The sequence below is a fragment of the Megalops cyprinoides genome, chromosome 3 (assembly GCF_013368585.1).
Source record: "Megalops cyprinoides isolate fMegCyp1 chromosome 3, fMegCyp1.pri, whole genome shotgun sequence".
NCBI classification, from domain to species: Eukaryota; Metazoa; Chordata; class Actinopteri; order Elopiformes; family Megalopidae; genus Megalops; species Megalops cyprinoides.
The window spans coordinates 45,037,281-45,056,126 of NC_050585.1; the positions used below are offsets into that span (position 1 = coordinate 45,037,281).

Consider the following 18,846-nt stretch of genomic DNA (forward strand, 5'->3'; position numbering starts at 1 on the left):
CCTCTCAGTTTTCAAACATGGAGCAGGGCTCTGCTCACAGTAACTACACTGACTACATGCTCACACAGAGAGCGCTTACTGATTAGTAGCCTTCTTCATTGCCATGTTATCTCAAAACAAATAAGACAAAGAACAGAGTCTTCCAAATGAGTATTTATCCTTTCGCATGAATAATGGAAATGGGTGCACCAACGCAGTCTTGGTGCCACCAGCCAGGGCCTCTCATTTTCTGGGGTGTGGGCAGCCCTTCAGACCTCGTGATTCAGAGCAGCCGATTGAGATCACAGATCCTTGTCAGCGTGTGAGTGCCCTCGAGTGCGTGGATCAGATTGTAAGCAGATGTTTAGCGGGGTGACGACGTGTCCACAGATCGTGAGCCCGTTTCTCACGGCAGCTTTTAAGAAAAGAAAAAAAAAAAAGGAACAGCACAGCTAGGGCTGTAAGCTTACGTGTAGCCAATCACGTTTCTCTCTTCTCTTTCTGCTTACCTAGCCGCGGGCTTCTACTGTAAGTATGCCACACTCTCTGCTTCTAGTCAAAGAACAGTTTTTTTTTTCCCCTTTGTAACAGATACTCCAGTCTGTGTTTGTTTTCTGACACTTTAACAGCAAAATCAATAGCGCCACCATCTTTCTGTCCCCCGCACTTCCGAAACCTTCAGCCCCCCCCTCTCCTGCTGCTCCCTCCACTCTGCTGTCAGCTCAGAGGCGCGGCACGGGCCTTTCGAACTCCTGTCCGAAATAAATTAGTCAGCAGTTCAGCTTCCTCCCTTTCCTTCTGATATGTCTCATGTCACGCTTCTCCTAGAAAGAGGGGAGAAACCTGAATTTCTCACTTGCAGAGTTTGCAGTCCATCAGATGCACTCAGCCAAGATAGAGCAGCGCAGGAAAAATTTAGTACAGATTGATCAGTGTGTCTGTAAAAACGCTACTGTTCTGAGGTTTGTTTAAATGGGAGTGGATTGATCCCTGAAGTATTTTTGAAGATACATAATTTTCTGCTTGCTGCTCTCGGGGGACTGCAGAACCCTGCCAAAGGGTGTAGACTAAAACCAAATCACTCAGGCTGGTGGTATGAATGTAATTCGTCTCAGTCGCCACACTCCACTTAAGCGTGATGTCATAGCCGAGCCTTAAAAGAACAACAAGCTGTTAAATCGAACTTCATTCTTATTCACGTCCTGGCGCTGTTTGCCTGCCTGAATTATCTGTCTGTGGCAATGTTGTTGATGATGTCGATGAAGGGTATCTGCTGTGAGAATATTACTGCCGTGTTGTGCTAGCTCAGCCAAGTCTTTAAAGTACACATGCATCCATGATTCAGGAACCTGGCATCAAAATTCCATAGTTCAGCAGTCTCCCTGGCTCAGGGCATGCTTGGTTCTGTGATAGTGCTAGCAGAATGCAGTATATTGAATTGTTTGCAATACGGGCCAGATAAAATCCATGTAAAGCTTCTTGTCATTTTTTTTTTTTATTCAATTTGTTCATGTGTATTTGTGGTCACCTTAAACTTTATGTTGGCTAGCAAAGTGCCTAAGCCATTATAAGCCTGTGTTTTTTTGTGCTCTGCTGTGTGCTAGATATAGATGTGAAAACTACACCCTCCAGTGGTTACATTGCTGAAGTATTGAAGCATGTTTAATCATATATAGTGCGTTGTGGGGAAAACGAGGTACAAAAACCATTACCTGTAGGGATGCAAAGATGTAAAGTCCTTAATCTGTCTCATCAGTGTCTTCCAAGTAAAATGTATGGTATTTTAGCATTAATGCAGAATTCCTGTCCTGTTGTAAATAGGTATTTGATAGCGTTGACTAAAAAAATAGGGGAAAAGTGTTTTGAAATGTTATTGTGCAGAGAGTGATCCTTTGAGCACTTTGAATTGAACACACGCGCGCCGCTGACTCCTGTTTCTCTTTCCTGCGGAAGACATTCCGGATCAGGTGATCCGCGTCTTCAAGGCGGACCAGCAGAGCTGCTACATCATCATCAGCAAAGACACCACGGCCAAGGACGTGGTGTCCCACGTGGTCAACGAGTTCGGCCTGGTGGCCCAGCCCGAGACCTACTCACTGTGCGAGGTGTCCATCAGCCCCGAGGGGGTCATCAAGCAGAGGCGGCTGCCCGACCAGCTGTCCAAACTGGCCGACCGCATCCAGCTCAACGGCAGGTACGAGGAACACATGTCCCCCCTCGGAGGGCTTTTGGCAAGCGGCGCACAACAGAGGACACGCCGCCCTGCTTTTTCCACCCCCCCCCCCCGCACCCCCCCCCGCATCCATCTCCCTTCAACTAGGCTACCATGAATATTTCATCTTCGGTGTCTCTGCCTCAGCAGACTAGCAGTCTGAAAGCATTAACGTGAAGCTCGGTCAGCGCATGAGAGGCTCTGTGCTCCTGGGTTCCTGCTCTGCTGCGGTCGGGGGGCCTGCAAAAACGCAGCAGGCCAACGCACAAAACACGCATGATTGACACCCGCGCCTAGGCAACCGGGTATAAGTGTAAACATCTGTGAGCATGGTGGCGACACGAGTCCTCCCAGGCCTTTGCGGGGAAAGGGTTTTATTTCCTCCGAATTTCCTCCGCTCAGACTATGCAAATAGGGCAGACTGCTTACATTGTCTCTTGCCCTGTTGGGACTTCTTTATCCTGTAAGTGACTGACACACAATCTGACACAGACAAGCTTATCCAGCAGAAAACCGCTCCACCGCCAAATCCCATTGATCTGGCCGGCATACTTCCCATCCCAGAGCCCCTCAACTCAGACACCTCCATAGCCAAAGACTGTGCTCTGCTCCCACCCGCCCCCCTTACGCCCCCCCCGCCCCCGCCCCCTTCGATTACTTATTCATTTACGCAGAGGATGCCTGAGGCTGTGCTTAAACACTTTCAGAGTACATTAACTGTAAATGCCCTGCCACTGAACTGGTGGGGAGCCCCCCCCCCCTTGAATGGCCCCACAAACTACAGTACTGCAGCATACCACTGTTATGAGCTCCCACAGGAAAATACCTCACTATCAGATGATACTGACAAATGTATTCAGTGTTATTATAACAATCATTAATATTGTAATTATCAGCACTTGTTTGGAGAAGGCTCTTATCCAGAGCGAAATGATTGTTGTTATAAATTAAATGCAACAATACACAAAATTCATATCACGGGAAGGACAACCATGATGACAGGAACAGAAGAGGCAGAATTACACTAAACAGGCATCGAGCTGAAAAACAGCGCTGGAGTGAAAATGGTAATAACCGTTTATGTGGTGCCTGAGATAATCACATCATTAAGTAAATGTGGAGCGTAAGGATCATCTACAAAAGCGGCATCAGGTTAAATCATAGCGCTACGCACACAGAAACGTTTTGCCCCACAGAATAGTACAGGTATGGTTGTTCCCACGTGCCGGTGCCTTTAATGGGAATGTCCTGAAATGAATATAGCGGCTGCTGCCCCTCTGCTCTGCTGGAACTCTATTCGTGTACGGTACTAAAGAAGTCTCATGAAACTTTCCCAGTACTAGTGCAGAGGTTCGTAAAGCCTCACCCCCCCCCATTACCAGTGTAGAGGTTCATGAAGCCTCACGCACCCATTACCAGTGCAGAGGTTCATGAAGCCTCACTCTCCCTTTACCAGTGAAGAGGTTCATGAAGCCTCACGCACCCATTACCAGTGCAGAGGTTCATGAAGCCTCACTCTCCCTTTACCAGTGAAGAGGTTCATGAAGCCTCACTCACCCATTACCAGTGCAGAGGTTCATGAAGCCTCACTCACCCATTACCAGTGCAGAGGTTCATGAAGCCTCACTCTCCCTTTGCTAGTGCAGAGGTTTGTGAAGCCCTGATCTACTGTTACTAGTACAGAGGTTCACCGGTTCCCTGCCCCCCCCCCCCCCCCCCCAGGTATTACCTGAAGAACAACATGGAGACGGAGACGCTGTGCTCGGACGACGACGCCCAGGAGCTGCTGCGGGAGAGCCAGATCGCCCTGCTGCAGCTGAGCACGGTGGAGCTGGCCGCCCAGCTCTCCATGCGCGACTTCGAGCTCTTCCGCAACATCGAGTCCACCGAGTACGTGGAGGACCTCTTCAAGCTCAACCCCTCCGGCGGCGGCGGCGGCGGCAGCCACCTCAAGCACTTCGAGGAGCTCATCAACCAGGAGACCTTCTGGGTGGCCACCGAAATCCTCAAGGAGGCCAACACCCTCAAGAGGATGAAGACCATCAAGCTCTTCATCAAGATCGCCCTCCACTGCCGCGAATGCAAGAACTTCAACTCCATGTTCGCCATCATCAGGTACCTCCAGGTTCTACATTACAGTACATTATTGGTTCATTAATCACACAATTGACAGTACATTGTTTTCCCAAAAGACAATTACTGTGGAACTGTGGGTATGCAGAGGATCTGATTTTCCCAGATACAGCATATATAGACTGTTTATATTACCCCTTTTTGTTGTTAGTGTTGCAGAGACTGTTCTTCTTTTTTCCATTATATACAATATAAACAGAGGACTCATCCGCATGGAAGCCATCGTAAAATGTTAATGTTAGCTTGTTTACAGTATGTGTTTTGCCGCATGTCGTTTATGAGCTCTGAGAAAACCTCGGTGGTGCGGGCTGACCAACGGTGGGAGTCTCACTGATTGGACCCCGCCGCCTCTAATTTTGTGGCCCGCGGCGTCTGGGAGACGACGTCGAAATGCGACTCACGTTTGCCTAAAGACGCCGAAAGACATGCCTCTCAGTAGCCGTTTGGTATTCATTTGTGGAAATGAGCTGTTTGGAGTGAGGGGACTAAGTAGCTTAGATGGCTGTTTATATTGTAAGCTGGCGGCGCGATCAATGAGGCATTCATGGAGGGATCCTCGAGTGAAACTAGTTATTATTCATGGCTGGATACCAGTCGCTGGAGCACAGAGAGTAATAATGGAGCAGCAGATTTACAGTGGTCTCGGTGGCTGGGTTTAGGGCAGTATCACTCCAGCGGCGCCCGTCATTAGCCTCCCTGTAAAGAAATGTGTCTTTAAATGATCCGCGTACAGTAGAGAACTGGGCTGCCCGGGCCCGTGTTGGAGAAACATCGCATTAATAATGTAAAGGGATTGTATGGATTTTTGGTCAAAGGAAAGAGCAAGATCAGGCCGTTAATGTTGTGCATGTTTTATTGAAGAGGCCTATGCGTGTTGAGGTTCTCTCGCACCCTATAAAGGAAAGGCCTTTTTGGCCAGAATCAGTGAGTTTCACTCGACCTGCTTCAGAGCATGGAAGGATTTCAATATTATTTTGCACTGTGGTGCTTAGGAGTCTGGGATTGTAACCAGAAAGTTGCAGGTTTAAACCCCATATGGGGCATTGCTGTTGCTCTTTCTTGAAGTGGAAACTTCACCTGAATTGTTTGCTGTTAATCTTTAATTATATAAACTGAGTACAGTATGAGTTTGTGAAAGTTGCTGTGTGTGAGGTTTCCTGGATGTGGGAATCTTGTGAGCACATAATGTAATAAATGGCTGTGTGTGTATGTGTGTGTGTGTGTGTGTACACTTGTGTTTGCTAGCAGTGCAGTCAGCTGTCAGCTAGCTGGCCCCTCCTAGCCGCAGTCTGTCTCTAACTCCCTGTGTTGTGGGCTTCTGCAGTGGGCTGAACTTGGCGCCAGTGGCTCGCCTCAGGGGATCGTGGGAAAAGCTGCCAAGCAAATACGAGAAACTGTTCCGGGACCTCCAGGACATCTTCGACCCGTCCAGAAACATGGCCAAGTACCGCAACGTGCTGAGCAGCCAGAGCATGCAGCCTCCCATCATCCCGCTCTTCCCCGTGGTGAAGAAGGACCTGACGTTCCTGCACGAGGGTATGCACCTCGACACACCACTGTCTTTACATGACATTACATTACATTACATTACTGTCATGTGGCAGATGCTTTTATCCAGAGTGAATTATATAGGTTACAGTTTTTACATATTACCCATTTATACAGCTGGATATTTAGTGAGGCAATTCTGGGGTAAGTACCTTGTCCAAGGGTACAGAAGCAATGCCCCAGTGGAGAATCGAACCAGCAACCTTTCGGTTACAAGCCCTGCTCCTTACCACTATGCTACACTTCAGCTCACTACACAGTTAAATAAACTGTAAAGCACTGCACGCTTAAACACACTTTAGCATACTACGCATTTCACCTCACTCTGCATTTAAACACACCACTCACTTTAACGCGCTTCAGTGTGCTACGTAACTCAACACACAGCTCACTTTGTGCATCAGGTCCCTTTTAACTTTAATGTACTACACGCATCAATGTATTCATATGTTAATTTCAGTGACTCATTCATAGTTATTATTATTAATTCCTTATTTGAGAGTATGGCAGAGTTTTGGAGAGTTTGGGAGAAAGTCCCGCTGTGGTAAGATTGAACACCCCTCTCTGTGTTGTTGAGTCTTGTGATTAATGAGCAGTTACCTGAAGGAAAAGCTCCACTGCCACAATGTCTCTGTGGCTTGATAATAGCCTTACTTCAGTTTAAAGCAGAACTAACAGGCAGCCTGATCTGTTTTGCACTTTCTTCACGAGAAATGACCTTTAAGCAGCAGCTTAGAAAAGGTACTTTTACTTCTGCTATTGTATTCCAATCCTTCTCACGTTTTGCGCCTTTCCAAATAAGTCAAAGCGGTGGGAGTGAAGGCAGGCTCTTGCGGCCTGCCTGTGTCGAGGGGAATTACGGTACGCGTTGGCCAAACGTAAGCGTCTGCACCGATGGGGAAAGGAGCACAGAGCAGAAAGAGGAGGGATCTCCTGGCATCCCCGGTCTGTGGAGCCATTTAGCAACGCGTCCAGACAAATGGGGAAATTGATTAAAAAGAGAAGCGTTATTACCAGTCACCGCTGGAGTGAGTAATGGTGTAGGTGTTGTAACCCTCGCAAGCCGGCTGTCCTCATTATCGCAGATTACAGCGGCGCGGACGGCCGTGTTTGCGGCACGCCACCGCCCGAGTGACAGCGTGTGCTCATTTGTCACTCGTTCTCCTATTCCCCGGGCGCCCAGGAAGCCGTTTGCAAATGCGTTGATAATGAATAATAACGTGAAAAAATAAATCAATCCCGTGCTCGTTAGGGGCGCGTTAGGGGCCGCGAAAAAAAAGGCACCGTCAGCTACCTGTCCCGGCGCGTCGCGGTAATTAACGGGAGAAGCTGGGGCCTGGTTCCAGGGAGGAGGGGGGTAACAACATCGATAAATGTGTTTACAGTCATATCACTTTCCTCTCTTCAGAAACAAACAGCGTCTTTTCTTGATTTCTCTCGCTGAGTTTGCCATGTCCCCCCCCCCCCCACAGGGAACGACTCCAGCGTGGAGGGGCTGGTGAACTTCGAGAAGTTGCGGATGATTGCCAAGGAGATTCGGCACGTGGTCCGAATGACTTCAGCCAACATGGACCCGGCCCTCATGTTCAGACAGCGGTAGGTTGGCAAATGGAAGCCCCCCCCCCCCCCCCCCCCCCCCAGCAGAGACCCCCCCCCCCCATTACGCCACCGGGCTTTTGAAGCTACTCTCAGAGTACACGCTCCGCCCTCCGGCCCATGTCCCACTTGTGCCTTTTCAAGTCAATGATGCAATCTGTACATTCATATGTGTAGCAGGACTTACAAGCCACTCTGTAAGTGCATCTCATGTTTGTTCAATATATTCATAGACAGAAAATGCTCGGTCCCTTTAACGGCAGTTCCTTACAGTAGTGATGTCCCTCTGAATAAGTGTAAAGTAAGTAGAGTAATTTAGTAATGGACATAATTCCTCCACTCAATAGGGAAGTTTGAAAATGACACACAGACAGATTAGTACAGGGCTCGTTATAAATGTCAGGTTGACATATCTGGTGCTCTTTCGGAACTGGAAGCCGTGGTCAGATGGCCTTTTGCAGACACCTCTTTGTGTGTTTATGGTCACACTCCGTACTCCATGCGTCTATCCCTGGTATTTGTGGTCGTCTTATCTCTAAATGTGCCTATCTGAACCCCCCGCTTCAATGTTCATGGGTCTCGCTTGCAGGAAGAAGAGGTGGAAAAGCCTTGGGTGAGTCCCGTGGTCCAAACTTTTTACTTCCCTGCATCCCACACCGCTGTCATGAAATCGCATGCTCCCATACTGTGCCATTAACACCCGTGCCCTCCAGAGGGCGCTACAGAGCCCACACATCTTCACCCTGGACTGCAGCAGCTTGCGGATATGGCCGTTTATACATCATCATTTGTCATATTTCTTTTTTTTCCCCCCCATTCGTCATCATTTCCTAACCCTTTTGCATTCATCAGCCAGGATGTTTTTGTTTTATTTGGCATGGTGCATCAGTGAAAGACGTCCCCCCCCCCATGTTGCATGGTTGTATTAACCTGCTCTGCTCAGAGGTTCCAGTGTCAGACAGTGGCTGGAATGCGAAACGGAGCGAGGACAAACACGACCCATCAGATCAGATCCATGAAACGAATGCGCCCAGTGCATTTCCTCCTTTCCCATTTTCATAACGAATGCTCAGAATGAATTTTTTTTTTTTTTTTGCACCCTTAAGTGAGCTGTGCCAGTTCCGTGCCCGTGGGCTGCATTAACAGAACGCCGGCGGCATGCGCCTGTGACGGTCGCCCCCCCGCTCTCTGCCCTCGGTAAACCTGACCCCCCTCCCCTCTCTCCTCCCACCCCGCAGGTCCCTCAGCCAGGGCAGCACCAACTCCAACATGCTGGACGTGCAGGGCGGGGCCCACAAGAAGCGCGTCCGCCGCAGCTCCCTGCTCAACGCCAAGAAGCTGTACGAGGACGCGCAGATGGCGCGCAAGGTCAAGCAGTACCTGTCCAACCTGCAGGTGGAGACGGACGAGGAGAAGTTCCAGATCATGTCGCTCCAGTGCGAGCCCGCCTACAGCACCTGTGAGTGGCTTCTGTCTCTCCTGTCGCCGCAACCCGCCCCCCCACTCCCCCTCCCACCCGCCAAGCTTTGACGCTCCTTCACAGGGTTGCGCCTTAATCACGATTTACGACAGGGTTAATGCAGGGAATTTTGCCTTCATTTTGGCCAGAGCGACTGGCGGTGATCTCGTGAAGCATTAAATCTTTGTGAAAAATGGGGTCATGCAGGAACGCCAGTGATTTGGGAACACAAAGAGGACGCTGTGTGTTTTTTTTGTCCACGGCTGAGGCACAAACACGCGCACCGAACACCAGGTGCTTGTGAGAACTGAAATTCAATAAGATTGACTGGTAATTGGTTTGAAATACGGCTGCTCTGTGTTCCTGAACGTCAAACATTTGGGACTGGTTTTCATTGCATCGCACTGCCACCTGGTGGATATATGTTGTTTTGCACCATCCATAGTCCTCTTTACTGTAATGTTGGACTGCATGGGCTACATTAAAAAAAGAGGTGAAAAGTACGCTTTTTCTTGGAGTCATGTGGATCAATAAGTGTTTTTTGTCATTTGTAGCTTACACCTTGAAGATTTGATATGTTTCTTACATATATGTAATTCATTGCCGGTAATCTAAATTAAGTTTTAGTGTTGAAGTGTAAGCTCTGGACGGAGGATAACCTATTGCCTGTTGTGGTAGATGTCACCTCAGCTGCACTGACATTTGTCACAGTCTCTTTGTTTGTTTGCTTGTCCCCTCTCTCACTTCCCGTTCCACCTGCACCTTGAGCCACCGAACGCCTCTCACTGCGAGCCTATTTATAGCTCCGTCATTTCTGCGATGACTGTCTCTTTGGTGGCGGGGGGGGGGTATAATAATCTCGCACTGTTTCGACGCGAGATTAATTATTCCCCGTCTCGGTGCCGCAGTGTCCAAGAACCTGAGCGAGAGGAGGTCGACCAAGTCCGACATGTCCCCCGTGTCCCTGCGCTCGGCGCTGCCGTCGGGGAAGTCCCACTCCCAGAACCGCATGAGCCAGGTCCTACAGGTGCCTCCAGTGAGCCTGTACCCCCTGCGGAAGAAGAGCACCGCCAAGGACATCGCCGCCCACAGTGAGTTCCTCTCCCCGCGGCCCCAGCTGCTCTCTGTGGGTGGCCAGCTGTCCTGTCGCTCTCTTCCCTGGCTTATTGTTTTTATCATCTGTGAGTTTCCCCGATTGTATTTACTGCTTGTTTTGAGTCAGCTTCGGTGTTGCACAGTATTTTCCTTTTATTGTCCTTTGTGTTTTTTGAGTTACGTTGTTGTAGAGCGCCTGCGGGTTTTAGAAATGTTGCCTGTGAATAAAATGTGTTGTTGTTATTGTTACGGCCTTCCGTTCGCTCCCTGGGGAGTTATGTGCGGTGTCACCGTGCTGTAAATCAATATCCTGAGCCGCTTCCTTCCCGCTGCAATGCCAGGGCCCCCCCCCCACCCCCAGCCAGCCAATGAGGATGCTCCCTGTGTTCTGGGTGGATCAGCAGTAATAGACCTTGCTGCGGTTTCTCTCTCCCCTCCAGACTCCAGCTCTCCCCAGGTGGTGAAGAAGCCGGCCAGCTCGGCCGAGGACTGGACCCCGAAGAAGGCGCCGGAAGACACCTTGTCCACCGTGTCGTCCTTACACTCCAGTCCCACTGTGTCCCCTCAGGACTCGCCGCGCAAAGGTCTTTACCCATCCTGCGGCCTTGATTTACGAGACCGGACACACACTGTCAACCCCTCGTGTTGCTGGGGTTTTTGCTAGTGTCATTCAGACAACTGTGTGGATTCACCCTGAGCTCTTCAGCCCAGTGTCCTAACTGCACCTGCTCGTTAATGCCCAGCAAAGCACCCACACAGAGGTCAATTCAGCCATATTACTCACGATGTGGAAACGCTCACCTCCCCAGGTGTTCTCTTCTACAGTTCTCGAACCTCATTGTTCTCCCTCTCTCCCCCCCTGTGTCTCGGGCTCTTGCAGGAGGCAGCGTTCCCAAGTCCCAGAACTCCAGCCAGATGAACCTCTCGGGCTCCTCGTCGTCCCTGACCAGCGAGGCCAGCACCAAGGCCGGCAGCTCCCGCAGCTACGGGATAGGTGGGGCCTTCTTGCACAAGAGAATCCTGCAGATGACACAGCAGTCGAGCAGGGAGCAGAGCGGCCAGGGAGAGCAGGCAGAGCAGACAGGGACAGGGCCAGGGCCAGGGACGCCCCCGGGGGCCGAAACGCCCCCCAGGCCACACCCCCCAGAGTCCCCGCTCAGGAAGAGGCTGTGCTCGCCCTTCAGGAAGTTGAGGGAGAGGAGCTTGTCCAGGGAGAGAGCAGCTGTGGCGAGCCAGCCAGGAGAGCAGGCAGGAAGTTCTCATGCAGGAGAGGAAGTTAGAGCAGGACTGGAGGCGTCCAGCGGGGACAGCGCCACATTCCCCTGGCTCTTCCTTCGGGCCAGGCACAGGAGGAGGAAGACCATCTGAGAGAGCTCAGGACTAAAGCAGGACTCTCTGAAGACAGTGTTATTGTAGCCTCAGTCTCAGTTGCAGATTTGGATTGTTTGAATCCATAAGTGGAGCTTGTAGTTATTATACAGAGAGGGTGATTTAGTAATATCAAAAAAGTAAATCTCATCCTACACACCTTTAAAGAACTGGAATCAAAAGAGCTGTGATTTGTTCTAGTTTGTATCCAGGATATGAGAGTTAGAAACTATTTGCTACTGTTACAGTTTCCACACATCATTCAGAGCAAATATGAAATATAGCACTTGATGTTGTACATTGAAATATATTTGTACAAACATAGATAAGTCAAACATGGAAGGAAGCGAGGACACAAGATGGAATAAGAAAGGAAATAAACAAGAGAGCAACACAGGGCTTTACTCGACTAATGCTCTGACGAGACAATTGGTTTGGGTATGCTTATGCACAAGGGTTCACTTCAGACAGCATGACAAAATAAACATGCTCACAAAATAATCAGCAGTTAAGCAAAAGTTAAGCGTTCAGGATGTAGTTTTAACTTTGTTTAACTTTCACTACCCGTGATAAAGCATGAAACTGACACTGGAGTCTCTGTACCTTGCTGCAAACATGCAGATGCCCTAATTTAGACCGTCTCAACCGACCCGTCTGTCATCAACTCAGTTCATTTGCCCTGTTCCTTTGATCTGTTCATCACACTCGTGTCAGTTGTCAGAAGTAGACTGGTATGCTGTGGTCAGTACTGAAAAAGCTCCAGAAAGTATGGGTCACGCACACACATACATATCGCCTACGGTTTCGCTGTCAAATAACCTGGACGCTATCAAGCACCATGCCAAGTTCCATTAATAACACAGATTTTACAGCAGTTCTATCAGTGTGTCTGTGTTATCCGTATAACTTAAAACAGCAGAGTTGACTGAAAATGGCCTAAAACAAAAAATCTCCCCCACAGATCACATGACTCAGCTTTTATTTATCACTTTTCTGTCAGAAGACATTCTGAAGCGCGCGTGTGTGTGCGTGTGCACGCGTGTGTGTGCGTGTGCGTGTGTGCGCGCGTGTGTGTGCGTGCGTTTGGTGCAATAGTAACTGTTAGCAGGTTTTTTTTTTTTTTTTTATAACAGTTTGTCCACAATCTGAGCATTGCTTTCTGTTGCAGGCTACACGCTCATGCCGGCGGGGAAGTCAGACAACCTGTCGGACTCCAGCCACAGCGAGATCTCCTCCCGCTCCAGCATCGTCAGTAACTGCTCTGTGGACTCCATGCCCGTGCCGGGGGTGGAGGAGCGGTGCCCGAGCAAGCCCAGCTGCCCGCCGGACACCCCCGCCCCCTCCCATCCCGCACCCGACTGCAGCCAGCCCTGCTCCAGGTAACACATACTCACACAGCAGCATCACGCAGATGCGTGTCCTAATGCGCAGCTCTCCGCAGCACTGCATTGCAGACAGAATCCCTACAGGATTCCGGTCTTTGTAAAAAGTTCATTTTTATGTGCATTTCACGCATGTGCACAGTAGGATAAGTCTGTCTGCTTTTATGTGGACTATTTCACTCTGCCAAGTAAACAACTCTTTTTTTTTATTGATGATTTTTTATGATTACTGCTCTCCATCGTAAAAAATATAATAAATGCGAGAGTGATGTTCTTGTTTTCCTGTGATATTTTAATGGCCTGGACTGTCACCTCATTTGTTTTGAGCTCCCAGTTAAACAGATATTTCACTGGTCTGTAAAAATCATTTCAGTGAGACAAATTCTGTTTGTAATGAACTCGACTGCAAGAGCAGACTCTGTTTAATGTGGCTCAGTCAGATAGCAGGGGTTATAAATCTGTGCTTTTGCTGCAGATCTTAAGCAAACTCCGAGGTAGCATGGCTATGTTCTGGAGGCAGAGTAACTTTCACAGTTCCTGGTTGAGAGTGGTTGACCGTGACATTTCTGACTCACTGTGAAAGGAGCGACCTCTGTCCTCTGACCTCTGACCTCTGTACTTTAATTCGATCAGCTCATCTCTGGCGAGGCCCCCGATGGTCCGGGGCTGCGCGTTCACATCCTCCGCCAGCAACGAGGAGCTGACGCCGGAGCACATTGCCGTGGAGACGGCGGACAGCGGGCGGGGCAGCTGGACGTCCTGCTCCAGCAACTCCCACGACAGCTTCCAGAGCCTGCCGGCACAGCGGACCTGGGAGCTGGCCGCTTTCCGCCACATGCAGCTGGGCGGGCCCATCGCCGAAGTGGAGGCGGGCGCCGCCTGGCAGGACGACACCAATTCCTCCGCCACCAAGAGGCACTCGAGGGAGGGCTCCGAGCTCAACCTATCCCGGCAGAGCTGGGCCTCTTCCAGCTCGCTCTCGGACACCTACGAGGGCAACTACGGCACCATCAAGCGCAAGGCCCCCGAGCACCCCTCCGGCCAGCAGGGGGAGCCCTCCGAGGTCACCCCGAGCGCGGACACCGCCTACAAAACCGTCACCTCAAGCACAGAAAAGGGACTCATAGGTGAGGGCTCCGCCCGGCTCCTCACCCGCACTGTGCGAACTCCATGTGTGTTGTGACTTAATGTAGAGAGTGCTGAGGAATGACACCAGCAGATTTCAGTGGGGGCTTCAGGTTTGCACACAGCTCGCCCTAATCACAGTCTCTCAGGGCTAATGAATACAGCACTAACGCAAAGTGGAAAAGGCTAGCTCTCTCTGCAGTCCACTGCTAAGATGGATATAAGGGGCTCTCTATCCTGCTTGTTGTATTGCTCCAATGAAGCTTTCAATCCTTCAGCCATTAGGTGTAAGCTAACCCCTCAACCAGTCTACACACCAGTGAATCTTTACAGTTATGACAGAGCTGTGATTACCTGTAAACAAAACACATTAGTAGTATGTTGAGTTAGTAGATTTATGAATGCATTCAAACTAATGTGTATTGTGTAGCTAGCTGTACAGAGAGCACAGAATGAAGCAGTAATCAAACACTCAACGCGCTCTTACTGTCTTAACCTGTCACAACAAGGTGAGATGGGGGGGTAACGTCAACCAGGGTGGGAGGGGTGGGGTTAGCGGTGGTGTTACAGCCCAAATCTGCTGCTGCCATTCATCGTACATCCTGTGTATTTTCTTCATTTATAATTTTATTTTTTTTTTTACCAGTGTTTTTGTAACATTGTTAACATCTCATTGATTTATTTTCTTCATTTTCTTTTTCTTTTCCTCCCTCCCTCCCTTCCCCCTTCCCCCCCTCCCCCCCATCATCAAATTCCCTCCCCCTTGCCCCGCCAGTGTACTGTGTAACCTCCCCCACGAAGGACGATAGGTTCAGGGGCCCGCCCCCCACTCCTCCGGGATACCAGGGCCTCTCTCTGGGGGACGTGCAGGAAGGAGCGGCCCGGCACCCGCACCTAAAACCGCCCGACTATAGCGTGGCCCTGCAGAGGTCAAAGCTGCTGCAGAGCCCCGGCGGGCTGCCCCTGCCGCCCGACGCCCTAACGCAGGCGAAGAGGCTGGCGCAGGCCCCTGAGCCCAGGCTAGGCAGTGTTAACCTCCAGAGCCAAGCAGATAGTGAGGAGGATGGTACGTTGACAATCAGACAAACCCTTCCCCCCCGGCGGCAACAGCAGGGGCCGCGCTAATGGGGAACCCGCCGGAGAAGTCGGGCTTGCGTTTGAGTTTGTTTGATTGTGAATTACTTCTTGTTGCTGCCTGCCTGTTCTTGAGAGAGAGTGGGATTCCTGTAAACTGGCCTCCCCCGCTCTCAGAGCTTGTTGTGTGTTTGTTGCTAATGCAGTCTTTGCTTGCCGCCAGTGTTGTGCTGAATTCTTTATGTTCTTGGGTTTTAAAGATGGATGGCATGCGGCGAAGGCACAGGCAGTTTAAGGTGCTGAAAAAAATGTCCCTCGCTGAAAAGAGCTGATAAACTGACGCTCGCATTTTTCACAGTTCCTGCAAACTCGGGCATGACCAGCATCGTAATGTCTAACGGTCAGCTTAAATCAGGCGTATTGATTGACACTGCACCTACTTGCACATGCCTTGCATAAGTTGCTGACTTGAACTGCGGCTGTTGTGCTCTCTCCGTGGTGAAGCCTGTCCTCACACTCTCCTTCTCTCTTGTCTTTTCACAGATGAGCAGGTTTCGGCTGTTTAGCTGGCCGTGTGCGGGGCAGGTGGGGCACCGGGAGGGGCGTGGGGGTCACGTAAGCTAAAGCGGTCTGCCGCTGCACCACCCCCCACCCCCTGGGACTGCCTCCCCCGTGGCCCTCAGCTTGGAGCACTCATTCAACCCTGGACAGGGCAATGAGCGAACAGTCAATCATTTTTACGTGACATTACATCATTGGCTCTGTTTTTTTTTTTTTTACATTGTTCTCACACTCATGGAAGAGAGACTTTGGACCAGGGTGTGTTTGGAAACTGTCAGTGGTGCACTCTCCGTGCAGAAGGAAGAGCCAAGCGCTCAGCATGGACTCATGGGAGCTGGACCTCGGTTAAACTGAACTCCATCACATCCACAGCTATATTTTACATCAGAAAGACCAATTTAATTTATTATAAAAAAAAAAACTTTTATTCCCTTTTTATTTTTGAACACAGTTTTTGACTGCTTAATTTTTCAGTTTTAACTTGTGTTGCAACTCTGAGCATTTTAAGTTGCATGCTTGATGTATACTTTTTTTAAAATAATGTGTGATTAGAATTTTGAAACAGCCAGGGACAGGGGGAAAGCAGAAGCCTTCTTCAAATGAAGCAGAATCGTGGTAGTTTCTGTAAGAATCCTTAAATCAGGACTGAAAGGGGTTTAAATTTTCCCTTTATTTGAATGTAGTATGTGCGAAGCTCTTGTAATAACTCCTTTTCACATCATTGAGTTCAACAACATCTCAGGCCACTGTGAGAGCATTCTTTCCATAGTCTATCCACCTTTTAATCCTGGAGAGGTATCACCCGAGGTACTTCAGTGGCATGCTGCTGTCTCATCTGTTCAGTAAGCTCTGTGTGAGTTGTTTTAATGCGTGGAATAACAAAACATTAGTGCAGTTAAATAACAATGTGTTTGTTTCCCGCAGTACAGTGAAAATGTATCGATACTGTATAAACATTTTAATGGTAAGCTTTAAGACAAGACATGCAGCCAAAAGTTAAAGAACTGTTTACACAAGTTATTACAATTTGTTTACAGTCGGGTTTTTTTTTTTTTTTTTTTGTAATAGCTAGGTTGTCCTTCAAATATTGAGTTAACGTACTGCAAGAAGCCTATTGTGTGTTGAACTGAGTTCAGCTTTTTTTCTGCAGTAAGATTTGTATGGATGCAGCGTTGTAAACATACAGTAGTATGTGTTTGATCTAATGGGTACCTCACCTACCGTGTTGGTTATCATGAAAAGAGCTTCATCCTTTTTTCTTGTAAATTTAGGATGTGACCAATGTACATGAGTAGAGATTTTAGTTAGTTAATGGAGGATTTATATTTGTATGAGCTGTTGTTCATCTCCATGCTTTGCCAGAGACCCTTTGGGAAAGTCACCTCCATTTTGTGAAACTTTCTGACACTGCTTAGTGATTTCAGCTTACTGCAAGCGAATATATATTTGTATATTCTAATGAAACTGTTGCCCTCTAGTGAAGAAATGGGGAACTGTAGAATTGTATTATATTTAGGGATATAACTGGAGTATCTCTGATTTCCTTTTCTTTTGCTGTTGGGACCCAGTGTTTATTTTGTATCATTTTGCCATACAAAGACTTGAATATATTAATGGTAATATATACATATATAAATATATACATATATTTTTGGTTTATTATAAATTAATGTTACTGATTATGTATAGTTGAGAAGAAAAGAAAGAGCTATCTGTAAAGACTGTATTTTTAATATTTTGTTACAATAAAACCCGAGATCGTGATTGCCCTTTTTCTGTGGTAGGGCAGGAATCTGTGGAGGGTTATTTTTCTTACTTTGTTTTCTGGACATGGGTTCTGCATTTGTAAATTCTCAGCTGTGTTTGCGTTTGGGCTTTAGACGAGCTGTGGGGGGTGGTGTGCATTGGGCTCCGTGGGGCTCTCCCTCAGTGCTGTGTGTAGAATTCCACCGTGAAAACTGCCAAAGGCTGCTCCCCTGCCCCACCCCAGCCCTTGTGGTGAGGGATGCTGGTTAACTGGATGCATATGGACACCTTTTCAGAGGTGAGCAGGTGGAACGTTGTTTTAAAGTTCAGGCCTCACTGTGGAGCATCAGAACTCAGCCTGACCCTGCCAATTTCCCAGAATTCACTTCTTCCGAAAGCAGGCACTCTATTGCCACCAAAGCATGTTAGTTGTCTTAACTGGCACAGTCAGTTTTTTGCTCTCTTTGCAAAGCAGTTTATATATTTTCCCGCACTGAAAACCCTTTGTCCAGTATTGGGCTGGTGGTATCTGCGGTCTTTGCACATTCCCCAACAGCTTAAACAACATTTAGTATTACCTTCTGCCACAAACTTTGAAGAGAAATCATAGATATATTATATATACAGAGAGATATATTCCTGATCTTTATATTTTCCTAATTTAAATGAACAGCTGTAGATTCATGTAAATATTAGGGCAAACACACAAAGAAATCATTGTCGACTGTCAGACAAATATTCAACAGAGGTGTTTTTTGTTTTTTTGTTTTTTTCTCCGTGTGTTTTCGGCTAGCAGTGTGGCTTGCTTTTGCATGGCCTTGCTGTGGTTCCAATTCAGGTGAGCTGATCATATTGATCAGGTGTTCTTCTGTTCTCCAGTGGAGCTCAAGAGAAAAATAGCCCTTAGCATACCAAACAGTGTGACGTGTATCCCATTGAATCAAACGGAACGAGCTTATGTAAAAAAAAAAAAAAAAAAAACACCTATTCCGTCAGACCGTATAGTTTCATCGCTTTTATCGATTTACAGCAGGTAGACTGGTCCTGCTCATTTCTCAAAATCGTAGAAGTTAAATGCATTGGTTATGAAAATCAATTTTCATATCAGTTTTCCATTTACTTACATGTAAGGCAGTGAGCTTCATTTGGGTTGGGTTTTACGAGAGAGCTGTCACTTTACTGTTGGCTACCTAAGGGTGCGGTGTTCTAATCAGTTTTCATAGTTTTCATATGTGCCCATTACCAAAGCTATTCGTTAACAGTTCATCCAAAGGCTATTTTCTCTGGCTTTACTCCTGACAACACTGGAAGACTAGGCATTTTTAATGACTTCTGTGCTTCACTACTCGCTGATAGCTGGTCTCTACTATAGTATCTGGAATGCAATAAGTGAGATGTGAAATTTATGTAAAGCAAATGTAGACATAAGGCAGAACAGCACAATTGTAAACATACTGGTAGCAATTGTACTGCACTTGTCCGTAACAAAAAAAGTATTACCCAGCCCGTTGCTTTCGTCTACCACTTTTGATAGCTGTTGTAACTTATGTCTTTTAGAAAGACAATTT

At 48.2% G+C, this 18,846-nt stretch overlaps 1 protein-coding gene across 2 annotated transcripts in view; it reads left to right on the top strand.

The window, feature by feature from the left end:
- Window positions 1–15,946, top strand: part of LOC118774716 (rap guanine nucleotide exchange factor 6-like) — a 91,581-nt gene extending 75,635 nt beyond the window's left edge. Inside the window, exons 19-32 of one of the 2 annotated variants that reach the window (XM_036524159.1) lie at window positions 493–507; window positions 1,933–2,173; window positions 3,914–4,306; window positions 5,649–5,860; window positions 7,345–7,468; window positions 8,058–8,081; window positions 8,707–8,927; window positions 9,836–10,018; window positions 10,463–10,606; window positions 10,903–11,016; window positions 12,559–12,769; window positions 13,406–13,899; window positions 14,673–14,963; window positions 15,515–15,946. In XM_036524159.1, the coding sequence (XP_036380052.1) occupies window positions 493–507; window positions 1,933–2,173; window positions 3,914–4,306; window positions 5,649–5,860; window positions 7,345–7,468; window positions 8,058–8,081; window positions 8,707–8,927; window positions 9,836–10,018; window positions 10,463–10,606; window positions 10,903–11,016; window positions 12,559–12,769; window positions 13,406–13,899; window positions 14,673–14,963; window positions 15,515–15,537 (2,690 nt within the window). In that variant the 3' untranslated portion in view covers window positions 15,538–15,946. The remainder of the gene's footprint in view (window positions 1–492; window positions 508–1,932; window positions 2,174–3,913; window positions 4,307–5,648; window positions 5,861–7,344; window positions 7,469–8,057; window positions 8,082–8,706; window positions 8,928–9,835; window positions 10,019–10,462; window positions 10,607–10,902; window positions 11,017–12,558; window positions 12,770–13,405; window positions 13,900–14,672; window positions 14,964–15,514) is intronic. The other variant, XM_036524160.1, reaches the window with a different exon arrangement.
- Window positions 15,947–18,846: the final 2,900 nt, after the last annotated feature.